General features: G+C 39.0%; 1 protein-coding gene across 15 annotated transcripts in view; it reads left to right on the plus strand.

Annotated features, from left to right (window-relative positions):
• Positions 1-27,980, plus strand: part of LOC121945745 (focal adhesion kinase 1-like) — a 79,152-nt gene that overhangs the window by 41,950 nt on the left and 9,222 nt on the right. For 7 of the 15 annotated variants that reach the window (XM_042490064.1, XM_042490066.1, XM_042490065.1 and 4 more), the window contains 11 exons: positions 537-621; positions 757-857; positions 1,581-1,696; positions 2,144-2,244; positions 2,428-2,517; positions 2,698-2,902; positions 12,351-12,462; positions 19,509-19,586; positions 20,597-20,785; positions 21,424-21,549; positions 26,167-26,229. In XM_042490064.1, coding sequence (XP_042345998.1) covers positions 537-621; positions 757-857; positions 1,581-1,696; positions 2,144-2,244; positions 2,428-2,517; positions 2,698-2,902; positions 12,351-12,462; positions 19,509-19,586; positions 20,597-20,785; positions 21,424-21,549; positions 26,167-26,229 — 1,266 coding nt within the window. Of the gene's footprint in view, positions 1-536; positions 622-756; positions 858-1,580; positions 1,697-2,143; positions 2,245-2,427; positions 2,518-2,697; positions 2,903-12,350; positions 12,463-19,466; positions 19,587-20,596; positions 20,786-21,423; positions 21,550-26,166; positions 26,230-27,980 lie in introns of all 15 variants that reach the window. The other 8 variants (XM_042490068.1, XM_042490057.1, XM_042490061.1 and 5 more) reach the window with 3 other exon arrangements.

Here is a 27,980-nt window from a genome sequence, read left to right on the forward strand (position 1 = left end):
GATTTAAAGTAGCTTTATACCTGAGTAATCAAATTAAAATAGACCGGCCTTTACTTGCAGAGGGTGGACAGGTGGCAAAAAATGCAAATCCATGCTAATTTTGCAGCATTAAACCATTCACTCACATAACAAACAGTTCTGTAGATACAAAACTGGTTCATCTTTTTACAGGCATCTTTTTAAGGCTGGAGAAAATCTCCTACTGACTTATACATGTGTGTGTAATTAATGCAGTCTTGTAGTCACCTCTTTTGTCTTTGTTCTCCCTCACACTGACTGCAAAGTCACTTTGAAGCTTGACTAAAAAGAATAAACTGATATTGAACTCACATTACATATATATAGTTGTAGCAGAAGAAAATGATGGGGTTTGCCTGCCACTTCACAATCATAATATACTTGCAACACTCATGATTTAAATACAAGGTGGTAGACAAACATCATATATTCTTACTGTGTTTTGATATGCAATGAATATGTTGAATAAAGACGCTTCTGTTGTAATGCTGATCGTTGCTTGGATCTGTGTCTTGCAGGAGAACCCGGCTCTGTCTGTGGCGGTGAAGACGTGTAAGAACTCGACGTCAGACAGCGTCAGGGAAAAGTTTCTCCAAGAAGCACGTAAGTTCCTTATGTGTGTTTCTTGAATGTTACCTGCCAACAGTTATTGACTCTCAGGAGTTTGCAGATTAGCACTTTCCATTCAGAAAACTTTCATGCTTTTTGTGATCTGTCCCCTGCCTTCTTTTCCTGCAGTAACCATGCGTCAGTTTGACCACCCCCACATAGTCAAACTGATGGGAGTCATCACCGATAATCCAGTCTGGATCATTATGGAGCTCTGCACACTCGGAGAGGTAGGACACTGATAAGGATTTAAAATTAAAATTACTGGACACCTATTTTGCAATCAAATCACTCAAATCCTTTGTTAAACAATAAACCCAAACGTTTGCTGTTTTCATGCTTCATAGATGTGAGAATTTATGCTGTTCATTGTCAAACAAGATAATAAGCTGAGTAGTTTGGGATTTTTCGGATCGTGGGTGAATAAAAGTACTATTTCATGACATCACCTTGGGCTCTGGGAAATCACACAGTGCATGTTGCACTATTTGCTTACATTTTATTGACATTGATCCATTAAGAAAATAATGACCAAATGAATCAACAATAAGAATAATCTTTAGTTGCAGCCCTAGATATGTGAATGTGTTAAAAAGCTTAGAAAAGCCATCAAAGATATGCTTGTCCAAAATATACAGAGCTCAGAGTTTATTTTTCCAGTACTTGTTAAAAAAGAGAGAAAATATGTTTTTTAAAGTCTGGGTGTAAATCAGATTTTAAAAAATATTATCTGCAGCAAAACAGATTGACTGCATTTTAAGCAATTTTGAGTGTTTTTGTCACACGATCAATAGCTCATTTTTGCTCTCTGCTTCATTTTTCTCATCCCTTTGTAACATTGAAGCATTTTGAGCTGTGTTGAGTTGTTCAGCATCAAATTGTTTCTCCTCCTCTCTCTCTCTTTCTCTCTCTCTCTATCTTGTCTCTTTGTCTTTTCTCTCCATCCTCCATAGTTACGGTCATTTCTCCAGGTGAGGAAGTACAGTCTAGACCTGGCCACTCTCATCTTATACTCATACCAGCTCAGCACGGCACTGGCATATCTGGAGAGCAAGCGCTTTGTACACAGGTATGCATTAGGGTCAAGCCCACTAAATCAGAATACTTAAAAATGATTAAGATTGATATTTCCCTGCAAAATGAATAGTAGTACAAAGTTGCAAAAACATTAATTTGGGAATTTATTTACCAAATAATTGTTTCAACATGTTTAAGATTATTTCATGGCAAATACATTTTTCTGTAAAACACAGCCCAGTGTTGCCACCTTCTGGAAGAGTTACAATGAAAAATGTCTTTCCTGCTTAAAAAAAAATTAAAAATTGAGACATATTGTGGTGTGGAAAGAAGATGCTGTCACCAACTCCTGGAGACAACACATTTTATAAAATATACTAGGGATCTTGTCATGCTGTCTTTGCAGAAACTAAATGAGAGATATAAATTATTACTTCATTTGACAAGTGCCTGAAATAAACGTTGAAGACTATTCTCATATTGGTTCTGTCCTCCTCAGGGACATCGCAGCACGAAACGTGTTGGTGTCTACAGTTGACTGTGTAAAACTCGGTGACTTTGGTTTGTCACGATACATGGAAGATAGCTCTTATTATAAAGGTAAATGTAACACCTCTTTACACACACTCCTCATAAATGCACACTTCGTCTTCTCCTTTCAACTTTGTCAGTCTTCGGTCTGTCACAACACTTAGAGGAAATCACAGTTATTATTCATTGGAGGTGCATAAACGAAGCAGATCACTGAAGTGTAACGTTGTTTTCCTGATTTCTGTTTTTCAGCCTCTAAAGGTAAACTGCCTATTAAATGGATGGCTCCTGAGTCCATCAACTTCAGGCGATTTACCACAGCCAGTGACGTCTGGATGTTTGGTAAGTTTGAGACTATTTGCTTCCTTCCTTAATTTCGGTGTCATTTTTGTCCCAATGTTTTGTGCGGCAGCTTTGTTGTTTAGTGTTTTACTCTTTTCTCTCTGCCTTTTGCAGCATTAAAGAGCCAATCACTAGCTGTCTGATAGTGAGGGAATTTTTGTGTTTTCTTGTCTTCCATAGGCGTCTGTATGTGGGAGATCCTAATGTTCGGCATCAAGCCTTTCCAGGGTGTGAAGAACAACGACGTCATAGGCAGGATAGAGAATGGCGAGCGTCTGGCGATGCCCCCTCAGTGCCCTCCTACCCTCTACAGCTTGATGACAAAGTGTTGGTCGTATGATCCCAGCAAGAGGCCACGCTTCACTGAACTCAAAACACAACTGAGGTACTAAATGTAGTGTGGTCTGAGAGCGTGTGAGTGTCTTTGTCTGTCTGAGTGTGAGCAATTTGGGGTTCAGTGTTTCACTCAGGGGCACAAACCACCAACACTCCACCTCTTGAAAGACTCGAGTGTTGTGTGAATGTTAAATTATTATATTCATCCATCACCTCATCTGAAAAACCATACAATGTTTGTGAATCCTTGAGTGAACCAGACATTGTTTTTTCCTCATAGTGAGCTTTAGGGGTAACGCATTGAGTGACAGAAACTCGTAGAATGTTGTGACTTGTGGAACAATGATCCAGTGGCGCATTTTTTACATTATGTTTATTAAATTTGCACAGAGAAATTAGAATAAAAAAATGTAGGTTTTTACTGAGACAACCTCCCAACATATCTCCCCCATAACACACGCAGTCCATCTTTGATCTATGCATTCAGTTTTCTTTTTTAAAAATTTGTATGACCAACTGTCTATTGTCATTTTCAATACAATCAGTGCTTCACCATTACAAATAATGCAAAAGTAAACAAGAAGTGAGAATGCATAAATTGTATAGAAATTTAAAAAGCACTACAAGTAATCATACAAATAATTGTAACTCTAACCTAAATTTTAATCCCAATAAACCATTAAATAAAAGGAAGCATGCACAACATCACACTGCCCTTAGACATACATCCAATTTAATCAAACAATCAGGTCATCACAGATTATCCAGCATCTGGAAAGCATTGAATTTATGAGCTCTATTACTGACCATTTACAAAGTCCGGTATTTCCCACATTCATGAGCATAATTCTGCACCATGAGCCGACAATCCCCAGACAACTGAACCGTATGTTTACCAGGGGCACATCAGCAGACCTCTATTCACAAATTAGGATTATCCAACCCAGCACAAGAGCTGTATGAATGTGATCTGCATCTGACATGGGGAGATCGTACAGTGATCACACAAAATGTTCAAAGAAGGAGAAAATGGAACATCCTCATTAGTTTTTAGTTTTCAAAGGTTTACTTTTAATCTGTGGTTTAAAAGTGAATTTCTGATAGAGATCTTTGTGAATTTCACTACTTGTATTTTACTATTTTCCCCACTCGCAGTTAAGATAAAGGAGTGTTCCACAGTCAATAATATTTTCCTGAAGAAGTGTTTCTTTACAGCGTCCCAACAGCAGGTGTCACTGTTTGTATCAGTCATGGTAATCTGCATGGAGCAGACAAAGAGCTACAGCACATATCACACATTGGTTGCTGGTAAAAAAAAAAAAAAATCAGACCAGAATGAATCATTTAAGATGAAAGGAACATAAAGTCAGATACATATGTGTAAGGCGAAAGACTGATTTGATCCAGCTGAGGTCACATTTACATGCCCTCTTCACTGAGAAAGCACACTCGACCATTTTAGTGTTTTAGGAAGGTGTTTTTTTTTTTTTAAGATTATTATTTGGGGGGATGTCCCCTTTGTTTGGGGCACCCAGTAGCTCTCCCCCCCCACACACACACACACACACACACAAAAATGTATCTCATGTATGCCAGCTAGCTGAAATTGTGTTTAAATAGAATTTTAATCTGATATGTTAAAAAATAAACAGGGCAAGTGGGGTAAGATTTGTTTTAATATGTGGGTCCTTGAAAAGTCATGGAAAAGTTTTGAGGACCCTGAGTGATTTTTTTTCTTTTCAAATGGACCCGAAACCTGACTCCCCAAATACTCGACAGACTGCTCATTAACTTCCTGTTTGGGCTGATGACATAATGGTTGGCATGGTAAGAGAGATGTGATGGTGACGGAGATGGATTAAATGAGATATCTCCGTCACGCCTCGCTTTCTTGTTAAATGATACATCACTGCCTCGTTAGTAGCTTCGCGCGGAGACAGATGCAAAAAGAGAGAGTTCTAATCTATCAAGAGACAATATCCCGGGCCTGTTGTCATCAGATAAGGCATGGCTAGACAACACTTTACGCAACTGCTGAAAAAGCTGAGTAAGTCCCAGAGAAAATCATCACTGTTATTCCGCTTAAAACAGGAAGGGTCCAACCTATTCATGAGTCAAATAACGTCATAGTGCAGTTAACCACTTAGTTAACCATTTAAAATGTTTTATAAAATGTTCTGAGAGTTGCACTCATAAGACTTAAAACAAAATATTTTTATTTAATTCCCAGGAGCATTGGGGCACGGTGTGCGTCATCATTAGGTGCCAAGGGGAGAAGAAAAAAAAACTCCATAAACCTGACATGTTTAAGGATTTATGTCAGTCAGTGTGGGGTTATAGTATGTGATTATAAATATTTCAAATCACAGGATGCTAACAATCACCCCCAGCACTCAGATCATAATTTCCCCCAAACATGCATTCATAAAACAAGCACACCAGCAATATGAATTGAAATAGGTTTGGGGTATTTTTATGTATAGAAATGCTTGCCAAGACCCTTTGGCTCTGCTTTATGTACCAGAGTCCTGTCAGACAGAGATACAGCACTAGCTTAAACTAAGAACCTCCTTCTGACAACCAGCAAAACTAAAGTGGATAAAGTCATGTTTTTGTCGTTTAGTAATTACAATTTGGTACAATTAAAAAAGGTGAAGGACTATTTCTTTTCCATTACATTACCATGCTCGGGAGTTAGTTGGGAAACAGTAGAAATAGGGCTTTTCCCAGTCACCATGAATCAACAACTCATAATCATTCAAACGTGAACAGACCTGAAGTTTTTTGGCAGTGATGCTCCAGCTGATTGCAAGATGGGTCATAATAATAGGAGTAGTGCTGGCGGCGATGAATAACCTAGTGTGTGATTTTTATTTGACTCTACAGTGGAAACAGCCAATGGCATGTATTTGTAACACAGATTTTACATGAATTTCCCATTGAGTTAAGTAACGTCAGACTTCATGTGAGACAATAGTACACTAATCGAGGTGTTCCAGGTTTGCTTTCCGTCATTAGTGTTTACAAAACAACTACTGATTCTGCAGATTGAGTGCAAGTACATGCACAAATGTTGTTACTCTTTTATTGTAATCAGTATCTTCTGTATTTCATCTACATATAAGAAGTTATGTATTTTGAGCTGTTTTTTTTTAAATTTTGCAGCGTTTGTATAAATATCAGTCATTTAATCTAAACAAACTACTATTCAAAAGTCTCGAATCACATTATAGTTTTTCCTCTTTTCCTTCAATAATAGCTATTTTTACAGAAATAAAAATATTTTGATTCAGATACTAAATGTATTATTTACATTTCAAATCAGTTGGGCCTCAAAAGAAGAATATTTAAATTATCAAAGCTTACATTTTGTTGCTGCCCCTGCAGTGGTACTTTGATTTTGAATATATTTTCTTGAATTTGTTTTCCTTCTTTAATTACTGATCTACTGGTCCAAAGGATCTTTGTCTCTTTCTGCCCTTTCAGTTGTCAGTCTGTTTTAAGCACTGCGTTTGTTCTCCGTGTGTAAAACAAACCCTTCATGCAAAATAACTTTTATTTGTAAAGAGCTAAATGACCTAAAATCATCAAGACCATTCAAACATATAGAGCGGCCTTCTCTGCTGTCTGACTGAACCCAGTTTAGGCTTTTGTAGAAGGTCTTTCCAAAAACAGTAGTACCAAGTACTGCGTGTAAGTGAATGCAGTTACCAGGAAAGTTTACTGAAAGAATTACCAAAGAAAAGCTGAAATTAGATATTTCCACAGTTATGTTTTCATATAATTTTTTCTTATCATCACCACGAGAAAATTAGATATAATGTATGTAAATTGTGTATAGGTCTGGGTTGTCTTACGTCATATTGTTAACGTTGAGGCTTGAAACATTTTCTACTCACCAGTTCCTGTACACAAGTAGAACACCAGTTTCAGCAGCACAGCAAGATGCCATCATTGTTTCCTTCATCATGCACATTCTCTCTCTGTCTTGTTCTCTTTTTCTCTCTCACACACACAGAAACAGGAAAATAAGAGCACATATTTAACTCCTGTGGTTTTATGAGTTTGCTTAAAACCAGCATGACTCACACCTTAAATTCCACCACGATTACCCTTACAGTGTTCTCAATGTCAGCTTTCCTCTTTTTCCCCAATGTTACTCTGCATACGCTCTCTTTGCCTCCTTTTCAAACTCTGCTTTTCATGCTCCTCCTGACCTCTTGCACCTTTTCATTGTGTCCTCCTGATCTTGCTTTCTTAGGTTGGCTCTAGACAAGCACTGGCCCCCACAGCATGGAGGTCCGCTCGTTAGTCTGACACATGTACAGTATGTTTGTGGTTGTAGGTTTTAATGGGCTGAAAACCCAGTGTGGAAAAGCACATATGAACTGCATTTGAGTGCTAACATTCATTTTAATTGACTGTGATGTGTTGGCATGAAGAAATATTGAGGAACCCTCAATGTGCCTCATCCAGTATCTTGGAAACCAAGTCAATATTGACCACGTTAAGTGTGGTCACTGGCTATTAATAGGGGAAAGTCATGCCATATAAGGTTATACAGTTTGGTTTACTTTCGGTCTGGCCGGCTTTTATATCATAATATCAATTATAGGTCTCTGCTGCCAAATATGCAGGTCTCAGCTACTACTACAGTTTTCCTAGACGGTGGACCAACATGACTGTGTGTGTGTGTGTGTGTGTGTGTGTGTGTGTGTGTGTGCACGAGTGTGTGTGTGTGTGTGTGTGTGTGTGTGTGTGTGTGTGTGTGTGCACGAGTGTGTATATATGTGTGTTTACACAGTGGGCAGCTGCCAGGAGCTCGAGCTCTGCAAAGAACAGAGAGAGAGAGAGAAAATAGACAGAGAGAGAATGAAAGAAGGAAAGAAAAAGGCAAGCAGCACTACTGCAGAGCTGTACTCCCATGGTTAAAGCGAGCAGCTCAAGGCTCCTTTTTTTCAGATCATATTACCCTGATAGTGAATTGAATGTGTGGGGAAGGACTGTAGCCTGCAGTCTTGTGGGGTTTTGTTCAGCTACAACAAGGCATATTTGAGCCATCCTGTCAGGAGAAGTACGTTTTATCCTTTTAGCGTTGCTGGGATCCGTTGCGGTTGTTCATGTTGACCTTCAGTAGCGCATCAGTTCTGAGTGCTACTAGCTACATTGTCATTGTAGGCTGTAGTCTCTTAAAAGGGCTCAACTGGATATACTCTGCTGCTGTTGGGTTGGCCTGTTATTAAGGTAAAGTACTGTCTTTTCTATGAACCTTTCTGTCTCGTTGGGCTTTCTAAATGCTGTGGTGTTGGTAGTTCAACTGGAAGACATTTGTTTATTTGCATGTCCAACCCAAAGGATAGATCCACATTTATTAAGTCTGTCTTAAAGCTATATTCATGCACCCATTTGTGCGTTGAAACAGCTATTGGACGTTGTACTTATCTGTCCCGTCCTGAGAGATCCCTTTGTAAAGTGCTTTAAATTCGATGGCGAACAAGATTTTCAGTTCAAGTTCTAAAGTTAGAGTTGTTCGTTGTTGTTGTTGTATGCAGTGTTTGTATAGTAACACAATCAGGTAATCCTTTATCTTTCAATAAGCATGTCCAGTGTTGTTTTCAGCAGTGGCATAACTCGTTTTTTGACCCCTGTTATGAAATAACAGGATCATTCTTGCATTAAGTTATCTACTGGTCAGATTTTGATGAAAGCTAAGGTATCAACGCATGTGTATTTTCTGTTTGTATTGATATGTGAACCTGCCTTTGTGGTAGTTTCATTGTAACAGTTGCCCCAAGGTGTCTAACTGACATCTCAATGCCAACCCAACCACCAGAAATTTTTTTATTGTCTGTTTTTACAAACCATAGTAATGTTACATGTACATTGTTTTGTAGTGGATATGTTGACACTAGACATTTCTCAATAACGGCATAGTAAAAATTTGATTAGGTTTAGGCATGAAAATCATTTGGTTAAACTTAGGAAAAGATCACCTTTTGGCTTGAAACACCTACACATGGTGGCCCAAAAGTTGCAAATGTCATATATTCATGCCAACATTTTCTTCTGCTCGATGCACTTTAGCCCAGGTGTCTAAACTGTGACACTCCGTTTCTACCAGTAGTGATTGTACTGAGCGGCTCTCAGGTGAGCGCTACGTGAGTGTGAAGCAGGGCGGTGCAGAAAAGTCCAAGATTGTGCAGTCAGCTCAGTCTGAGTAAATAGTCTAAACAGGCCTTGTTATTCCAGGTGGCAGCACGATGTAGGTGGGGGTGGAGACACTCAGTGTTAGTGTTGCCAGGTGCTGATGTTATCGTCACACACATTCATGCATGACGTCATTTACTGTTAAACTGTGAGGCAGGGCTGGCCAATTTATTAATGACTGGTTTCATTTAGATCAATGTGTAATGACCTGGCTTGTTGAGTAGACATTCAATAAAAATGCTGAGAGTTTCAGTGCAGCTATGCTGTTATAAACACTACTCTCTGGTAGAAAAAACTTTTACAAGCACTTAGAGGCCCTTTATTATTTTTATGCAAACCAATTTATTTTTAAATGTTGTCTTCATTTGTTTTAACTCATAAGATATGTACAGCTCAGCACACAAGTAAAGATATTTCTGCTGAAAACAACTTTTAGAGGATCGGACTCAGGAAGGCTGCTGGTTTAAAGAATTACATTTTTATTTAGAAAATAAGAAATACATTAATAAGATTTCTTTCTTAAATGTCCTGATCAAGACAGAGAAACGTTTGAGTAAGTGAAAAATTGTAAAGCTAAAAGAAGAAGAATTAATTACGTTTTGGAGCCGATATCCACAACCTTTTTTTGTGAAGAAAAAGAAGACTGGATATATTATTTGTGAACAGTTTTCATCCGGACAATTTGTATTGATATGAACAGAAAATACGTAATGTTATAAATACCTGTCAATGACTAGACTCAAAGATACAACCAAAATACAAAAACTTATCTAAAAAACCAAATTCTTTTATGTTAAGGATCAGTCATTTCCACACCTCCCAATCATTGTCTATGTTAGCAGCTATGCAGTGAATTATGTTAGCACAACATTGTGTTTCCAGAGTCGGGGTGTCCCCTCCCCGTATGCATAAAATTAAATCTAGGCTACTATTAACAAATCAGGGGAATCCTGTGTGACTCACCACCTCTGGAAACACCTGAAAAACTTTCAAACTAACCATTGTCAAATCTAAAATGAAGACAAATTCATTAACTGTATGGTTTATTTCTCTCCTCAGATGTTTATGTTTCATAAGAGAAAGTTTCCAGACAAGGCGATATCAAAAGTCCAGAGCTGGGAAGAGGCTCTCATGTTGGAAAAAAAAGAAAAAATGCCCCCGGGGACATGTACCATTAGAAAAGTCAAAAGGGCATCTGTTAAAAAAATATGTAAATCTTAAAGTCGAACAAATTGAGTATACACAATAATCTGATATTTAAAGGCATTATGTAATGAAGCTGCAAGGATTTTTATGCACTCAGTGGTTTTCTTGCACTTATCTAAGTGTGGTAAAAGAAAGCTAGTTCTTGGCAGGTGTGACTTTGCTTAAAACATTATATACTCTGTACAAAAAGAAGCCACCATCATTGTACCGTCATGCAAAAGTGTAATTTGTTGACTTTTGACCTTTGCTTTACACAAATGTGCCTGACATATAAATTAATGATCTTAAGCCAGTGTTCATTGTGTTGGATCTGTTTACAGCTGGATCTTTTAGTGGAAAACTGTAACTTCAGCACTAGTAATTTTTTATAAATGTGTTTGTGAGACTGAGTGTTGTGATGGAAAAGAGGATCTGACAGGAGACAGACTTCGACAGGTGCAGGGACACACTCACGCACACACACACACGGCAGGAGACAACAGAACAGGAGGTGATGATGTTTCTGGAAATAGCTCTTACCCTTGCTGAGGAGAGTAGAAAGAGTGTGTGACTGTGTGAAGAGTGTGTTTGTGTGATGGATTTGTTCAACCAGTTCAGTTGTCTGTTTTGTGGAATCGTCAACTCTTCAGCAGCAGTTCCTTCCTCTGGGAATCTGGGTTTGGTTTAGCAGCAGTTTTCCCAAGAAACAGGTCAGTCTGGATAATTTTAGCGAGTAAATTCAGTGTGGTGTCTTTGGCTACATTCGACCTAAAGAATGTTGGGTTCGGGGCGTGGGATGTTGCTGAGCCTCCCAGTGATTCAATTTAATCTGTAGCAATATTACACTTTGATTTAGTGTGTTAGTTGCGGTAACAGTTTTGCCTGACACAGCAGAGGTCATGAGAGTAGTTAGTGTGAATATATAGTAAAGCTGAAACATTTGCTTTGACTAAATGTAAAAGACAAAATATTAAAATTAAAGTCCCGGCAATATTGCAGGAGAGATTAACTTGACACTGGCTTGTATTATTTTTATTAGTGTGTGACTATTGGTTCACTGAATATAATTAGCGTTTTTTCGTAATGAACTGAGCAATAAGACATTTCATTTCAAACCAGAATTTGTTTTCCTCTGACTTAGGTAATTTGTGTTTTGATGCCCTGTGCAAATAGTGTGAGGAATGCTGCGTATGCATGAGTTTGTGTGGGTGTTACAGCACACATTAATGAAGCTGTCACACCCACAGCTGTGTGTGTGTGTGTGTGTGTGTGTGTGTGTGTGTGTGTGTGTGTGTGTGTGTGTGTGTGTGTGTGTGTGTGTGTGTTAAAGGGCTGTCAGTGATTTCATATTTCTATGTGGCAGAAAACCACTTAAGCTGACAGTTGAGTAGTTTTCTGTAGAGGAAACCCCTGAACTGTGTGATGTCTGTACACTTAGAAGCATGTTTGTATGACTTAACTTGCATGTACTGTATGTTAAAAACTAAATGTGCCTCATATTTTCTATAGTAAGTTGTTGGTTGTCTGCCAATTTCATCACGGCACATTTTCATAGTTTTTCAAAAACTAATGAAACTAATTAAATCTAGTCATTATTCACTTCATACCCAGCCTAACATCATACCAGGGAATGTTGAACCAGAAAAGTAATTACTTAAGTATAAAGTAATTAATGCCATGTTAATTTGTGCTTAGTTCCCACATGTTTAAAACAATACAATTTCTATTAGTTATACATTCGATAGTATCAAAAGTATGACGCTACAATCAGGTTTTTGACCAGGCACTGTGTGCAGGTTGTTAATTACAAAAATATCCTATTTTGTTTGCCTTACTTTTTGCTTTTCTATTGAAAGAATTATCAAATATCTTTTCTTAGTCCTTTCTTAAAAAAAAATCTTTTTAAAGTTTAAATTCTGGTATTGTGACAGCCTTATGTGTACATTGTCCTTGAGATGGTGCCAGAGACACTACCCTATCATTTATCACCATTCTTCTTCTTTTCAGTGTTGGAAATATGATGTGACATTTCAGCAAAAAACAAATAAAGATACCAATACCTTTTTTGTGTTACATCATCTTGTATGTTTTTTTCTTGTTTTCAGCACTATATTAGAGGAGGAGAAGCTCCAGCAGAAGGAGAGGAGCAGGATGGAGATGAGGAGACAGGTCACAGTGTCTTGGGATTCTGGAGGGTCAGACGAAGCACCACCAAAAGTAAGGCACTACTACACCATGTGTGTTTGTGTCTCTGTTTGTGTATGTGTCTGAGTGCAACAGGTGTTGTAATAAAGAGTCTCGGTATCTGTTGTGTCTGTGCTGTTGTGCAGTGAGATGTCCTGACTATTGTAAGTCCCCCATGCACTCTTTAGTTAGCCTCTCTGATATGCTTTCATGTAGACGTAGTGATTCTGCTTCTGTTGTCTATTTTGCCACCATTAATTGGCCACCATTAATTTAGCTGTTAACTCATTTGATTTAATTATTCTTTTGACTCAAAGGTTTCTGCAGGACCATCCTGATGTTACATTATTGCTATAGTCAGTTTTCAAGTGGGGCTTTCTCACTATGATAATAAAGGTCGGGAACATCAAATGTGATTAGGTTTTAAATCCAGGCTTTATAAGAAAGTGTCAGGTTCAAATAGCTGTGTCCTTTTTTATAAGATAAAATGATCTCATTCAAAATTTTACAAATGTAGGACCATGTGACTCTTTTCAGCTTTTGCACTTTCGCAGTCTAGTAAATTAAAACAAGGTAGACTTACTGGGTTGGTGTAATATGCATATGCAAGTCTTTCGCCACATTCTTTTCTCCACGTTTTTCAAATAATATAAACTCCTCCCTTTAATTGTATAAACATGATGACCTTACAAATTCTACATTACTTTTTAAATTTTTTTTTGTAAGTCCATAACCCTCTCTCCCACCTCTCCTAGTTCCATCCTTCCTCACAGCTTGTTGCCCCAGCTGCCGGCTGCTTCACCCTTACTTACTGCCCCCCTCATACCCCTGCTGTTAGCATCTGTTAACTACTTCTTTTGGTTACAACTAAAGCCACTTGTCTTGAATGGTAGTTTTTAAGATAAGATTTGTTTTAAGTCTTCAGTGATGCAGCTGTTCCATCTTAATCTAAATGTCCTGAATGCTGCATTTGTAATATTTTTATAGACAACTAAAGGGATTTACTGTTTTTCTGTGAGGTAAAAGTCACAGTTGCTTTATGGCTTTGGTTACTGTTGTGCATATTAAACTGCATTTCTACCAAGCAGGTCAGTTCAGTTTAGTTTAGTTTGATACGCAATTTTTGCGTTTCCATTGTGAAAAGTTATGGATTTGTGCCAAAGGAGCCATTCTTTACCGTACCATTTTTTTGTCACTCCTCTACTTGGCGTACTGAGCACACTGATCCAGTACTGAAGGGTGGAGCTAGGAACATTTCAGTCCATTCATTGGTCAGAGGAGAATCAACACTCTGTGCTCAGGGCTGAGCTGTGGCTGATTTAACCACTGTTCATACGATCACAAGTTTTTCATACTTGAGTAAACCATTTCATGAAAATGAAAGGATGTTTCGCAGCCTCTAATGCTGACTGCCGGTAACTTTTAAGTTGGAACGTTCGCTTGTAATGTTGCTCAATGCATGAGTTGGCCACCTGAATCCATCAACACACCTCAATTATTCTAATCCTCATCTGGAGAAAAAAACTTGGTGGAGCATCGTATCCCTGCTGGCACCTGAGAATGAGTCAAAGCATGAACGTGCTATTTTTCAATATCCTATTAAGAAAGACTCACTCCAGCCTGCAGTCATATTCTGTGGATGATAAACAAGGTGCAGATTTTCCTCTGTATCACTGGTGAACAAGGAAATACAGGGGGAGCCGCGGGACAAAGCAGTGAGTGACCAAACCCCACCCTCATGTAAGAGTACTGTCTGCGGTCGAAACGCTAAACAGATCCAGGATCTAGGTACCTGTTTATAGGTGTTACTTTTGGTGCTATACTGAAAGCTTTTGATGGAAATGCGGCTTTGCTGTCTGTGCTTCAGTTCATCCCTGTCTGTCTCACCTGTCTACTACATATCTCTATCATCTGTTGTACCTTTTTTATTTCCATTTGTCCGTCCTCTACCCATGTCTCTCTGTTTGCAGCCCAGCCGTCGCCCCTCCCTGCAGCCCACCTTCAGTCTGGACTGTCTGTCTGCTCCTCAGCCTCACCACCATTGTCATCCAAACCAGCGCTTTGCCTCACAGCTTTCCCTCTGCCTTGGAAACCCTCGTCCTTCATCTCCCTTCACCTCTTCTCACCTACCCACTCCTCCACTCTACTCATCATCTCTGCAGTTTCCCCATCGCTTTTCCTCTTCTCCCAATCCTCAATCACCTCCTCTTCAAAACGCCTCTTTTTACAGTTGTTCTTTCTCTCAGCCCAACACTAATTTCAGTCCTGAAGTCAATGTGTCCCCACAATCTCACAATAACTTCTGTCCTCCACCTCACACCAGTTCAGAGAGCCTGTCCAATGGCAGCTGCCCCCACATGACAAATCCCCCCACTAACGGCCACCTGCTCTGTTCATCGCAGCCAAAGTCAAACAACTCATACTCCCACCCCTTCCACTTCTCCCCATATCTTTCCCACTCTAGTCCTAACTTTAACTCTCTGCCCCGCATGTCAAATACTTGTCCTCACACCCTAGAAAACACTAAGCCCATGACAAATTCTAATCCTAAAACCCTGCTGTTGGGCAGCTTTCACCCTGGCTGCCAAACTAATCCCAGTACCCCACTACAACCTGACTCTGACCCTCAGCACAGGCATCCTGCTGTGCAGCCATGTGGTAGGCCCCCGCTGGTCCCCCCTGCCCCCCTCACTCTCCCACATACAAAGAGAGTTGTCTCAGCATCCTCTGCCTTCACTCTGCCCTCCACTCACCACCATCCACCCAGTCAAATGCCAAGCCTCCCTGTAACTACCCAAACACCTTCTCCCTTCCCCTGCTCAGAAAGACACATGTCCAGACCCTTGAAGGCAGGTGGTGTACTGTGAAACTGCACTAAAGCTGTTTTTTAATCATTAAAAAAACATATTTATCAAAAAAAAAGTTGCAACATTCAAAAGTGTAGCTCCTTTGATAAACGTTTTTAAATTTTAAAGATTTGCAAGTCCAAATAAGGTCAGTCAGGCATCTTGCACAAAATCTTTATAACTTTATAAAGATGGATAGATTTTTGTTTCTTTTGTAACAACTGTATCAGACTGATGAACACAATACTTTGAATATAACATTATGGTTTAAGCTTTAAAGTATTTAAAGATAGACCTTTATCAGCCCCCGATAACTTTTTCTTTACATTTTTCTTTTGAGTTAAGTAAATAAGTAAGAATTAGGATTCAGCATAGAAAAATTTCCTAGGTTTTATTCATTGAGAGGTTAATTCTTAAAAACTGAGCTCATCTTTTTCATTAGAACTGAGTGGGTGTATTATGATGATATATGACTGACAGTGACCTGGCAACATAATGAAAAAGAAAGCAACAATTGTCATCATGTTTTGATTGAGCCTAGCCCAATAATACAAGCACAGACACTACAGCACAAAAAACTTGCCCGTTCATTTCAAGCCTTTTTGCTCATAATAATAAGTTACCTGAAGAAATGTCTGTGATTAATATTCAGCCCTCCTGTAGCACTGCATTCGATACCGTTGCTTTCCTCACACCCACATCCCGTTTCCCTTTGTATTTCCACCATATAACAATATTAAAAGAATCCAGTGTCGGCTACATTTTGAAAGATGTTGCAACATTTTTTGATGAATGGATTCACAAACTCAATGCAACCTTTGAATCATTAACCAGTACTGAGTGCAGTGATTTTTGGCACAGTCTTGCCAACACCAGTGACTGTTCATTAGCATGTTTATGTTTGGCATGCTTTGTTTATGTTGGACATGCTGTTGAATGTCCTCTGTTGTCACTGAATGTAGATGTTTGTGTTTGCGTCAGGCATTGTGTTTACATGTTCTCAGATTTTGACACCCTATTTTTGGCCTGTTCAGGATGCCCATCATAAAACCTTAATCCATTGACTAACAGTTGGACCCATTTAACTTCAATACAGTATTGTATATCATGAGGGAAAAAAATACTTACAGAATTAACAAAACAAAAATTCTTGTCTGCTTTTAAATTTCATTGGAATTAAAATGAGGAGGTCAAAAAGTATGTTAAAAACATTTTTTACACTAGGTGGACCCCAAAGTCCACAACTAATGCTGCTGTGTTGCAGCAACTTCTCCAGCTGCAGCCCGCATTCATGTTCAAGAGGAAAGAGCTTCAACTGTAATACATACAGTGATTCAATATAATGCTTTAGATCTGCACACTGATTTCACTCACATTGATTTATTGCAAATACTAAAGTTTGTAAGAATGTGTGATGCCAGGGATTGACACAGTTACTATGAATACATACAGGGTTGGCCAAAGGGGCTCTCTCTACTTAAGCTTGTTTATACACAGCTGACTCTGTCACCCTGACCGAGCTGTTGGTGCTAGCCATTAGTGCTATATATGAGCTTGTGTTGGTAGGTGACCCTGTTTTTGCAGTGTTTGTTTAAGTCGCCTGCTGAGCTGTAACATCACCCCACTTCCCCACTGTTTTCTGTCAGTGCTGGGAAACATAACACATATGTTAAAAACATAAGTTGTGTGCTTAAAAATGCACGCTTTCATGTCAAAATAAAATTAATTTTTGCAATCAGAGATACAAGTGCCACGAGTGAGATAAGTGAAGGGAACTTGACAGAAATAGTCCTATAAGACAAGACTTAACTATAGTCAGTCTTGTTTTCAGCCCTCAGTTGGGCGGTAGGTTACAAATGAATTCTTAAAAGTAGAATAAATTCCTGTAGTGAGTCTCTGTGAGACATTCCTGTTACAGAGCTATTTTCACTGCACCGTGACCCTTATGGTGATAAATGAGTCTGTGTGGGAGTCGATGAATTAGGCCCCAGAGTGATACATGAAGTGAAAAGAGAATTTTAATTACATTGCCCCTCAACATACCAAAAATTCTTCCTGTAGTTATGCCATGTTCACAACAGGAATATGTGCCTGATAACAACAAAAAAAAATCTTTTTTTAAGTGAGTCCAAAATGTTCTGCCCTAAAACTGTCCAGAAGTAACCCTGCTTAAATGCTAAAGCCCAAAAAAAAAATATTAAATTGATGAAGGTAAATTGATGATGCATTTAACTTTTTTGTCAAGTTCCATGTTCCAAAATGTTTCCTTTAAATCCAAATGTGGTGATTAAAGTTTTATCTTGAGGCATTTGGTCTCATCTAGATGGTAACCACAGGTTTATGAAAACCATTATCTTTCCCTAACCCTAACCAAGTGCTTTTGTTCCTAAACCTAACCAGACCTTAACCACACTGTTGTCACAATATTTAAAACTAAGACAAGATTATTTTAAAACTGCTTGTGAGAGTTTTGCAAATCAAGGGCTACCATTTAGCCACAACATTTGCCTTCAGGGTTCCCACTGATCCTTAAAAAGTCTTAAAAGCATTCATGTAAAAATAAGGCCATAAATGGTATCAAAATGTCTTAAATCAATCTTTCAAAAGTCTTAAAAATTCCAAAATATGGGGTGTAGGATTTAATTAATTGTACTTTTTTATCTGGCTTGCATTGTAAAATCACAAAAAAAATAGTAATATCTTAAAGGGAAAAAAAAGATTTACCAAATGCCTCTCGCATAACTTGATGACATGGATTGTTACAAAAGCACAAAATCAAGAAAATTAACCCTTCAAGCAACATTTTACAGCCTGGCTGAAACGGTCACAATGCGAGCATATGAGGTTATATCTACATTTGGCTATTATTGTCCTTAACCCGAAGTTACTGATGTCAGTTCATGTTTTATCCATAAGTCTCCATATAGTAATCCTTTTCTGTCATACCCTGGTGTGAGTATCTTGTGTCATTAACCTCACCTCCCAGTCTGTCTGTCTGTCGTCCCTGTGTTTATCTTCCTATTTTTAAATTGGGTATTCCCCGAGAAACCTCCCTCTACATGGATCGACTACCACTGGGTTGTCAATCTGTTTGGGGGCAGATTTAAACTTTGAAGATATAACTTTGTCCTTTGTCCTAAGTAACCCTTTGTCCTTCCATGTGGAAGCATGTTCACAACATGCTGTAAGAGCCCCTCTTTGTCAGTAAAGATCCTGTTTGTCTCGTCCTCTGTTTCTTTGTTTTGTCTGCTTCTCTTTGTCCCTCCTACTGTCTTTTCCTTTTCTCTTTCCTTGTCTCCATCCCTCCCTGCCCTTCTTTGCTGTTTGTTTCCCTACCTGTGTGTCCTTGTGTCTGTCTCGCTGTCGGAGGTGTGGTCCAGAGAAAGCTACTATGAGAGACTATGGAAGGTAGAGGTTACAACACTGCTGTGCTAGAAACGAGCTCTGTGTTAGAGAGGTTTAAATCGTAAAGACAAAACGCCTCGAGTCATCTAAGAGGGGAAACTATTCATCATCTTTCAACAGCTTCATCACAACAAATCACCAGAAAACAAAAGAGGAAACAAGGCTGTGGGTTCACCAAGCACTTCTGTTTTTAGCTTCTAGCACTCAGCAAAGGAACAGAAAAGAATAGAGACGAGTAGATAAACTTACTCGATTCTACTAAATTCTGTTCCCTTAGCCAGCAGCATTCAGCAAGAGCCTGGATTAAAAAGTCTCATATCTCAATTTTCATTAGAGATTAAAAATCTATTATACCACATTTTTTTTCCAACCTATTCAATAGCAACACACCCCCTTTTTCTCCAAATTAGAAAAAAACTGTGCTTCAAAGAGAGGTCTTTGGTGAACATGCAGCCATAACACTGTGTACACACCACCATCACATCTAACCAGAGATCCCAGTGATCAGTAGTCCAGCAATATAACGTAGTTAATACTGATAGTCTGTGGATATTAGTAACATAGGAGCAGTAGTCAACTAACAGCTTGCTGGACTTGCAGCCCAGTGGGTGTCCCCTGTTTTGATTGACAGCTAACTCAGCCACACAAACAGCTCCGAAGGTTTGTGTGTTGATTGTCTGAATGACCCAGTGTCCCGTCCTCTAACGTTCAACTTGGGGAAAAGATGAAAAAGCATTGTAATTGCATTTTTATTTTTCTCCCCTCTGACTTTCCATTTCTCAACAGTGTTTCCTCTCTTCACCTCTGTCCTCCTCTCTCTGTCTGCAGCCTAGTAGACCAGGCTATCCCAGTCCTCGCTCAAGTGAAGGTTTTTATCCCAGTCCCCAACATCCTGGGCACTACCAGGTACGCTGACAAACTCCACTGACTGCTCTTTTGTTGTTGTTGTGCTTTGAATGTAGTTCTGAAATTAAATTTTAAGAAAATATGTGCAATTACCAGACTGGTATTTGTATAGCCAAATTCCAAAAAGATGAAGAGTGTTGACTTAATTCACAAAAATAATTTAAAGTACTTTAAATAAAGGGGAGTCACTACAGATGAATATGGTAAAACTTTTAAATTGTAAGATATCACCATAAAACTTCCCCATTGGATTACCCACATAATACATTTCTTTGTATGATAAGTTTTCTGAAATTGTATGTTTAGATATATAAATGAGACATTATCTAATTAAACATGCAGATTTGTTTGGATTAAATCAACTTCGGTATTCTTGTTTCATTTTGTCAACATATTACAGTCAAATCATTTTTAGAGGGGATCATGGATATACCTTTTTATCACTCCATAAATCAGAAAATATTGTCAAAAATCAACTTCCTCATGTTTTTAGGAATAAAATGTTGTATGAATCAGGCTGTAAATGATATATGAATAAAACCCTCTGTAAAAATCTTTAAAATATTGAAAGGAATGACGCTGGAAAGTTAAGTGCTACTGAAGTGGAAATTTCTTGCCCAGTGTATGAGAAAAAACACATTATGATAAAATGGCCCACAAAATATATGTATTGTAAAATTCCACACATTTTAAGGTAAAAAATTAGACAGTACATGTAAATAGGGTACAAATTGTAATTTATAGATAATGTCATAAAACTTCCACAGTTGATTACTTAAATTAAGACAGTTGTTTTTTGTATTACAAGTTTCCTGAAATTGTATGTTTAAATATGTAAGTTATATGTCATCTAATTAAATACACACTTTTGCATGCATTTTCACAGCATATATTTCTGAAGTAGATAAAAACAGAAATAAGAAACTGTAGGTAAAGATATAATGAAAAGAGAACTGATAACAGACTTAACATTTTGTCTTTCTTTTTTCTGTCCCTCCTCTTTGGATCAGATGGCAGGATACCCCGGCCCTCACACCCTCCCCTCGGTGCCCAGCGCCCTGTACCCTCCACAGGCTGCAATGGTGGACACACATCATGCACACACACACCCCCGCCACCACGTCCACACACACTCACACGCACAGCACCTCCCCCATCCACATGGGCACGACATGGCACTGTGGGGCTCTGCAATGGAGGTAGGAGACCAATTTTTATACTTTTACACACACACACATGCACACACAGGTAAGTCATGACAGAACTGAAACACACACAGAGTTATGCTGTTTGTATGGACACAGCAGGTTAAAGATTGAGCTCACCTCCAGTCACATTCACAAAATGATAAAAAGCTGTTTTTATTTATTCAATTTTCAGGAGTTTATAGTCTTAAAGTCTTTGATATGCAACTTCAATTCTGAGTGGTTAAACAATATGCTTCTTTCTTCCTGGAAATTCTTTTTGTATGTTGGGACTATTTGACAAAATTTGCCCAACAGTAAAAATTAAATTCACGGCAGCAGCCTGAAGATGATTGGTCGATCAATCTGTGAGGAAGCATTGTGAATAAAAACTACCCCCTGCATAATGAGTCCAGTCCACAAATTTACATTATTATGTCAATATTTAAATACTGCCCATTTGACACCCATTATTCATCATCTCAGGTCAGCCTCTCATCAGTCTGGTATATGTGTCTGTCTGTCCTGTGTGTGTTTGTGCATGTTTCTCTTCATCTGTGACTCTGTGCGTGTGTCCCTGTGTTGGTGTACATGTCTGTTGCTATGCTTGTCTTTTGTTGCATGCTTGTGTGTGTGTGTGTGTGTGTGTGTAGGACAGGGCAGTAGACATGCAGCAGTGTGTAGAGCAGCAGTGCCTGTTAATGGAGGAACAGCTGATGATACAACAGCAGCAGATGGAGGAGGACCAGAGGTGGCTGGAACAGGAGGAAAGGCTGCTGGTAACACACACAGCGCACACATTGAAAAATTCACACACATAGACAAAGTTAATACATAAAACCCAGGCCGTAATGGCACTTTTGAGGTTTCCTTTTTACGAACTGTAGTCTGTTAGTAAAAGTGTTAAGTACAAATCAAGTCTATTTCAAGGCAAGTAAGCAAAGGTTTGCTGGCTGATTCTGCAAGTTAAATGTAAGATCATTTTTTTAATGCTATTTTGAATAAAATTTAAGTCCAGTTTTATCCTAAACATTATAAAACAATAGTGTTCATGATATATGAATATATATATATATATATATATACACACACATATATATGCATAACCAGGACAATATCACTGCAGAAAAACATAAAATCGAAAAATGGCTACATTTTTAAGACCACAGTCCTATTTTGTGTGATGTTGTTGTGGATGGTGCCGTGTTAGCCTTACCTGTAATTTAAAGGTTTTAGCTTAGTTGCCGTCTACTTGTCCATTGTGTTGAGGTATTTTTATTTTGTTTCCATTGCATGTTTGTTTTTGTAAATTTGTTAATGGACTCTGAAATCCACCACATACTCCTTGAGGACAAACATATATCCATAAATTTAAAAAAAGATAAGAAAAAAAAAAGAAAATCACTTCAGTCATTATAAAGATCAGAATTCTGATTGCAGAAAATCTGATAATTGTCCACAGTAGCATTATTTTCTAAGTAAACACACTTTAACAAAACACCTAGTATTTGGATGAAGTTACAAGAGCAAGAAACCTGACTCTTTTATAGGGTAACCGTAATGGAAACCCCGCTCTGAAATTAAATGGATTTTTTGGTATGAGTGAAGAATCTCATTATGTGGAAGTGAATATATATGCGTATCAGTTAACCTTTGGAGGTTAAGAGTTTTGAAATTACCTGAGTTGTCATGTTTGTCTTTTGTTCTGTCAGTTGGATTTTATTATATTACTGTTAAGTATTGTTTTTAAACTGTTTAACTGAATGCAGTGTTAGAGGCTGTCTAGTGTGAAAAATGTTACTTGTTGAGGAGAGACCCTGTGACATAAAGACGGGGGAAGAGAGGGAGGAACATTTTATCCAGGATGCATATTTCTGTGAGCACTGATTGAAGGAGCTGTCTGGGGTTTTGCTCAAGAATTTTATTTTGTGTGTGTGTGTGTGTGTGTGTGTGTGTGTGTGTGTGTGTGTGTGTGTGTGTGTGTGTGTGTGTGTGTGTGTGTGTGTTTGTCTGTCTGTGTGTGTGTGTGTGTGTTTGTGTGTGTGTGTGTGTGTGTGTGTGTGTGTGTGTGTGTGTGTGTGTGTTCTGAGGTCCCTGCTGTTAAAATCTCAGTTTCAGGTTTTTCTGATTTAATGTTTTTGAAACTTGAGTCGAGTCGAGTTTCTTCCAGCTGACCGACCGACTTTAACTCAACAGGTTTGTCGTTTAACGGCTCCTCAGAGCACACACACACACACTGTTTGGGAAAGAAGGGTAGATGTGCTCACACACTGACGGCTCTTGGCAGCATGCTCCATCCCTCCTCCTCCTCCTCCTCTTTCTCCTTCCCTCTCATCATGCGTCAGAGTCAGATATAAGTGTGCTGGAGGCAGGAAGTTGGAATTGAATCTGAATTCTTCTCTTCGTGAAACTTCTGGCACAGATTAGTAGACAGACAGGAAAACACTCAGTCACAGAGGCAGATATAATAAGATCGGAACCAGATAACGACTCTAGGTACACAACAACGCTTCAAACCTCTCGGACACAAACAATTCATCAGACAACTTTGATGAGCTCAAGGCAATGCTGGTCTTCAAGTCCCTGTCTTGGAAAACTGGTAGGCATTAACATGTGTGTGAGTTTCTGGTGGGATGGTATGGTTGGCTTTTTGTGTAGAGGTGTTTTTGCAAGGCTTTTTTTTGGTGGTGTCTGTGGGTGTTCTGGGACTTCAGAGCAATCTAGGTATTAAGTGTCAGTTCAGTTGTGTTTAAATTGGAAAAAAGTTTGTTTTGGAAGACAAGTCCTGCACTTCGGCATCTTGTAGCTTTGTACAGTATGTTCCTGTTTTTTATTTGTGAAGACTCTTGCAGGGAGGCTGTTCGGATTTGTATGTTAGTGAGTTGGTTTTTTCCTCTATGTTAGCTTTGCTGAAGTTAATCACTTATTAATTTCTCTAATTCACATCTTTATTGTAAGATTTAAGATCCAAACAAGGATTTGGAGAGTTGGAAGTGGCTGTTTGCTCATGCTAAAAATTGTAGGGAGGGGTTTGGGCTATTTATTCTGGGGGTGGGGGGATTGATTGATGAGAGAGATTAGGGTTGGAGTAGGTGAGGGTGGGGGCCGGAAGGGGGGTGGTGGTATGAGTGTGTGGGGTGGAATGTATTAGAGAGTGTGGGAGAGTTTGGATTGTGAGGGGAGGTTATTAAGGGAGAGTGGGGGGAGGGCTAGGGTGTGGGGGTAGGGGGGGGGGGGGGGGGTTGCGTGTGGGGGTCGGGAGGTGCGGGGTGAGAGAGAGAGAGAGAGAGAGTTTGTAGGCAGGTGTGGCCTGTGTGAATTCCAGGCTAATGATAGGCTTAGACAATCTGACAGCCCAGTCAACAGTCTGTCTTTGACCCACAACCACTAAATGACAACACGCAAAATTACTGAAAAGCTCAGGAGGCGTATATTTATACGGTGTGTGTGCGTGTTGGAGGCTGGCTGGTTTTTATAACGCTGTCACTTCAGGGAGGGGCAAGAAAGGGAGGAGGAAGGAAGAACCATTTGGGAAAGAAGGGTAGATGTGCTCACACACTGACGGCTCTTTGGCAGCATGCTCCATCCCTCCTCCTCCTCCTCCTCTTCTCCTTCCCTCTCATCATGCGTCAGAGTCAGATATAAGTGTGCTGGAGGCAGGAAGTTGGAATTGAATCTGAATTCTTCTCTTCGTGAAACTGCTGGCACAGATTAGTAGACAGACAGGAAAACACTCAGTCACAGAGGCAGATATAATAAGATCGGAACCAGATAACGACTCAGACACAACAACGCTTCAAACCTCTCGGACACAAACAATTCATCAGACAACTTTGATGAGCTCAAAGGCAATGCTGGTCTTCAAGTCCTGTCTTGGAAAACTGGTAGGCATTAACATGTGTGTGAGTTTCTGGTGGGATGGTATGGTTGGCTTTTTGTGTAGAGGTGTTTTTGCAAGGCTTTTTTTTGGTGGTGTCTGTGGGTGTTCTGGGACTTCAGAGCAATCTAGGTATTAAGTGTCAGTCAGTTGTGTTTAAATTGGAAAAAAGTTTGTTTTGGAAGACAAGTCCTGCACTTCGGCATCTTGTAGCTTTGTACAGTATGTTCCTGTTTTTATTTGAAGACTCTTGCAGGGAGGCTGTTCGGATTTGTATGTTAGTGAGTTGGTTTTTTTTTATGTTAGCTTTGCTGCAGTTAATCACTTATTAATTTCTTCATTCACATCTTTATTGTAAGATTTAAGATCAAACTTGGATTTGGAGAGTTGGAGTGGCAGTTTGCTCATGCTAAAAGATTTTTATGTAAATCCAAAACTCTTCAACAAATCAGTAAATGTAGTGGTTTAAGTGATCGAGTTTGCACCATAGAATGCACCAGTGTTACGACAGCATGTGATATAGTGCTGATGGCAAACCATAAAAGGGTATTTGTCTCAGGGAGTATCCCAGCAATTAAAATCCAATACTGCTTTTAAAGTCACAAACACTACACCTACTGTTCACTGAAAAAAAACAATTTTGCATAACTGTGACTACTGTGTCTCGTTGAATCTTTAATTGACAGAAAATTAAAGTTAAACCAGCCCTGAATTTAAAGGGATAGTTTTGGGGTTTTTTAAATCTAGGGTTGTAAAAGGTACAAATCTATAGTCAGTGTATTACATGCAGAAGTTGTTGGCAAGAGCCCAGTTTAGAAATGCTGGCAGGATTCCCGACATGAAAACTAAGCAATGTACTGTTGTGGATGGGCCAGCAGTAAAACATATAAACTCACACATAAAAACATAAAAATATTAATAACAGTTTAAGTGGAAGCTATATTGAGAGTTTTCTCACCGCTTTACCTTTCGGGCAGACATCACTTTTAGACCGGAAAGTCCTTCAGTGTCTTCAGTTCCTCATCTGTGCTCTTGTCAAAGCCACCAGACTACATTGAAAAAACAATGTAGTCTGGTGGCTAAACAATGAGCTGCTCGTCTACCGCTGCCTTGATCAGTTAGTTTGTTTGTGTTATTGTGTGAGTTTGGCGAATCTAACTAATTCTTTTAAATGCCAAATTCACTCAGTAGCACAAAAAATGAACTGATCGAGACAGCGGAGGGCCAGCAGCTCCTGTGCTCAGCGATGTTAAATCACTGTTTTTCTCAATGAAGTCTTGTTTTGAAAAGAGTTAAATAATGGCTTTATTTCCGAACTGATGGTGATTTTTTTGTTTAGTTGGCTGAAATGTTTTTCTTGCTGCCCCCCGTGTACAGCAGTACATTGCTTAGCTTTTGTGTCCGCACTCCTGCCTGCTTCTCCAAACTGGGGGGGATACTGACAATGGATGAGTACCAACCTTAATTGGTGTTAATGTATGAAGATATTATTTTTATGTTTGTTTGTGTGTGTGTTTAGAAACCAGACTCAAGAAGTTCCAGAGGGAGTCTGGACAGAGAAGACGGTGGACTTCAAGCACCAGTAAGTTATTTTTTTCCAGCTGGTTTCTGTCTCCATCCATCTCACTGTTAGTTGGCGTTATTTATGCATGCAGCAGGAAAATAACACTGTTTCACAGGTTACCTAAAGAAATACATTTTGAAAAGAAGGAGCTGAATAAACTGTACTTCATATCGCCTCTTTCTAACTTTCGCTGTCAAAATCATGACCATTCACCGCATTACAAAGGGAAGTTATTTTTCTGAACTGTTTGTATTTTAAGACAAGGAGGATGTCTGATAAAGGCAAATGTTGATGTAAGTCCACATTGTGGTTGGACTCTTTGCAGTTGGCTGCAGCATGTGTTTGTTTTGATTAGAGCTGAGGGGATGGATCCAGGGACAGGAAGTGGCCCGTCAGGGGCGGGGTCAACAATGAGGGGTCAATGGATTCCCACATTATCAGCTGGTTATTAATAGAACATTGCTGCAAGAAAACAAGAAGCCGTCTTTATTCATCTGTACGTCCCAGTGTTGCTCCCAGTAAGTCAGCATGCTGGTAGTCTGTAGTTTCCTGTTTCCCGCCCAAATCTGGCTATCAATAATTACACACTAGAGCTACATTGATTAATCGATTAGTTGTCAACTATTGGATTATTTCCAACTTATTGTCTGTCACTTTAAAAGGAAATTGTTTTCAACATGTTACTCAAACATATGATATGATATTGTGCCCTAAAACTGAATATTTCATATGTAGAACTTGATAACCAAACCTTTTTAAAAAGATTTATTAAAAGAGTAGCAGAGTAATAAAAAGAATAGTCAGTTGCCTCTGTTTTTACTTTTGATTTATTAGTTAAGAAGTAATTTTTCAAGCAATAATGCTAAACGTCCCCTTGTTTAAGCAAATGTAAAGAAGAGGTTCACTTTATGTTTTAGAAAATTGTGACTAGCACGCTGCATCCAATGCATTTATTGTTCTGTTAGATGTGAAAATTTGCAGTACTAGACACATTTGCTAGCTTGTTTCTCTGCACTGGAGGTACCTCCCTGCCATCTGCTACTTTCTCCCTGCATCTTGCATTTGACACTGCAGCTGCATGACGGCGCTGAGCAGTCCTCCTCTCTGTCTCTTTAGTGTGTGGTGCTCATCCTCCTCCTCGTCATCACTCACCTGAATATCTATTGGCCGAATAGTAATGTTGTATTCATAACTATGTTTTCATTAGTGTATGACCACCTGAGTCGTGTTTTTATCACCTTAGGAATGAGCCCCTCATATCTACATAGGAAGCAGCCTCTTTGTGTTGCACCACTATGTTTCTACAGTAGCCCACAACAAACCAAGCACTGGCTCTAGAGGGGCCTTTCGGGTTTTTAGGTCACTTGAAGACCACCTTAGGTTTATCTACATGCTTGGAAGTGGAGGGTTATTAAGTCGGTAGTAGCAACCGCACAGTTAGATGGCACTAAATCGTTCACACTGCAGACATCTAACCACATCATATTTTAAGATGAGCAATATGGTGTAACTCTGACATGATTTGCAATGACAGATGCACATTTTAACTCGGCAAACATAATGTTGCTTATATGCTTTATAACATACTTTAACACAGATGGTGCTGAAATGTAACTTCATCACCTTTTTTTTTCTTTGTAGACTAGAAACAGGAGTCATCGTTTTTTTCTCGAAGTCTTTCTGTGATTAAGTTTCATGTCCTGAAACTATGTTGTTGTTCAGAACTTTGGTGTAACTTTATCCCGACGTTGGAATCTCAAGAGCTTAAC

The sequence above is a fragment of the Plectropomus leopardus genome, chromosome 7 (genome assembly GCF_008729295.1).
Source record: "Plectropomus leopardus isolate mb chromosome 7, YSFRI_Pleo_2.0, whole genome shotgun sequence".
NCBI classification, from domain to species: Eukaryota; Metazoa; Chordata; class Actinopteri; order Perciformes; family Serranidae; genus Plectropomus; species Plectropomus leopardus.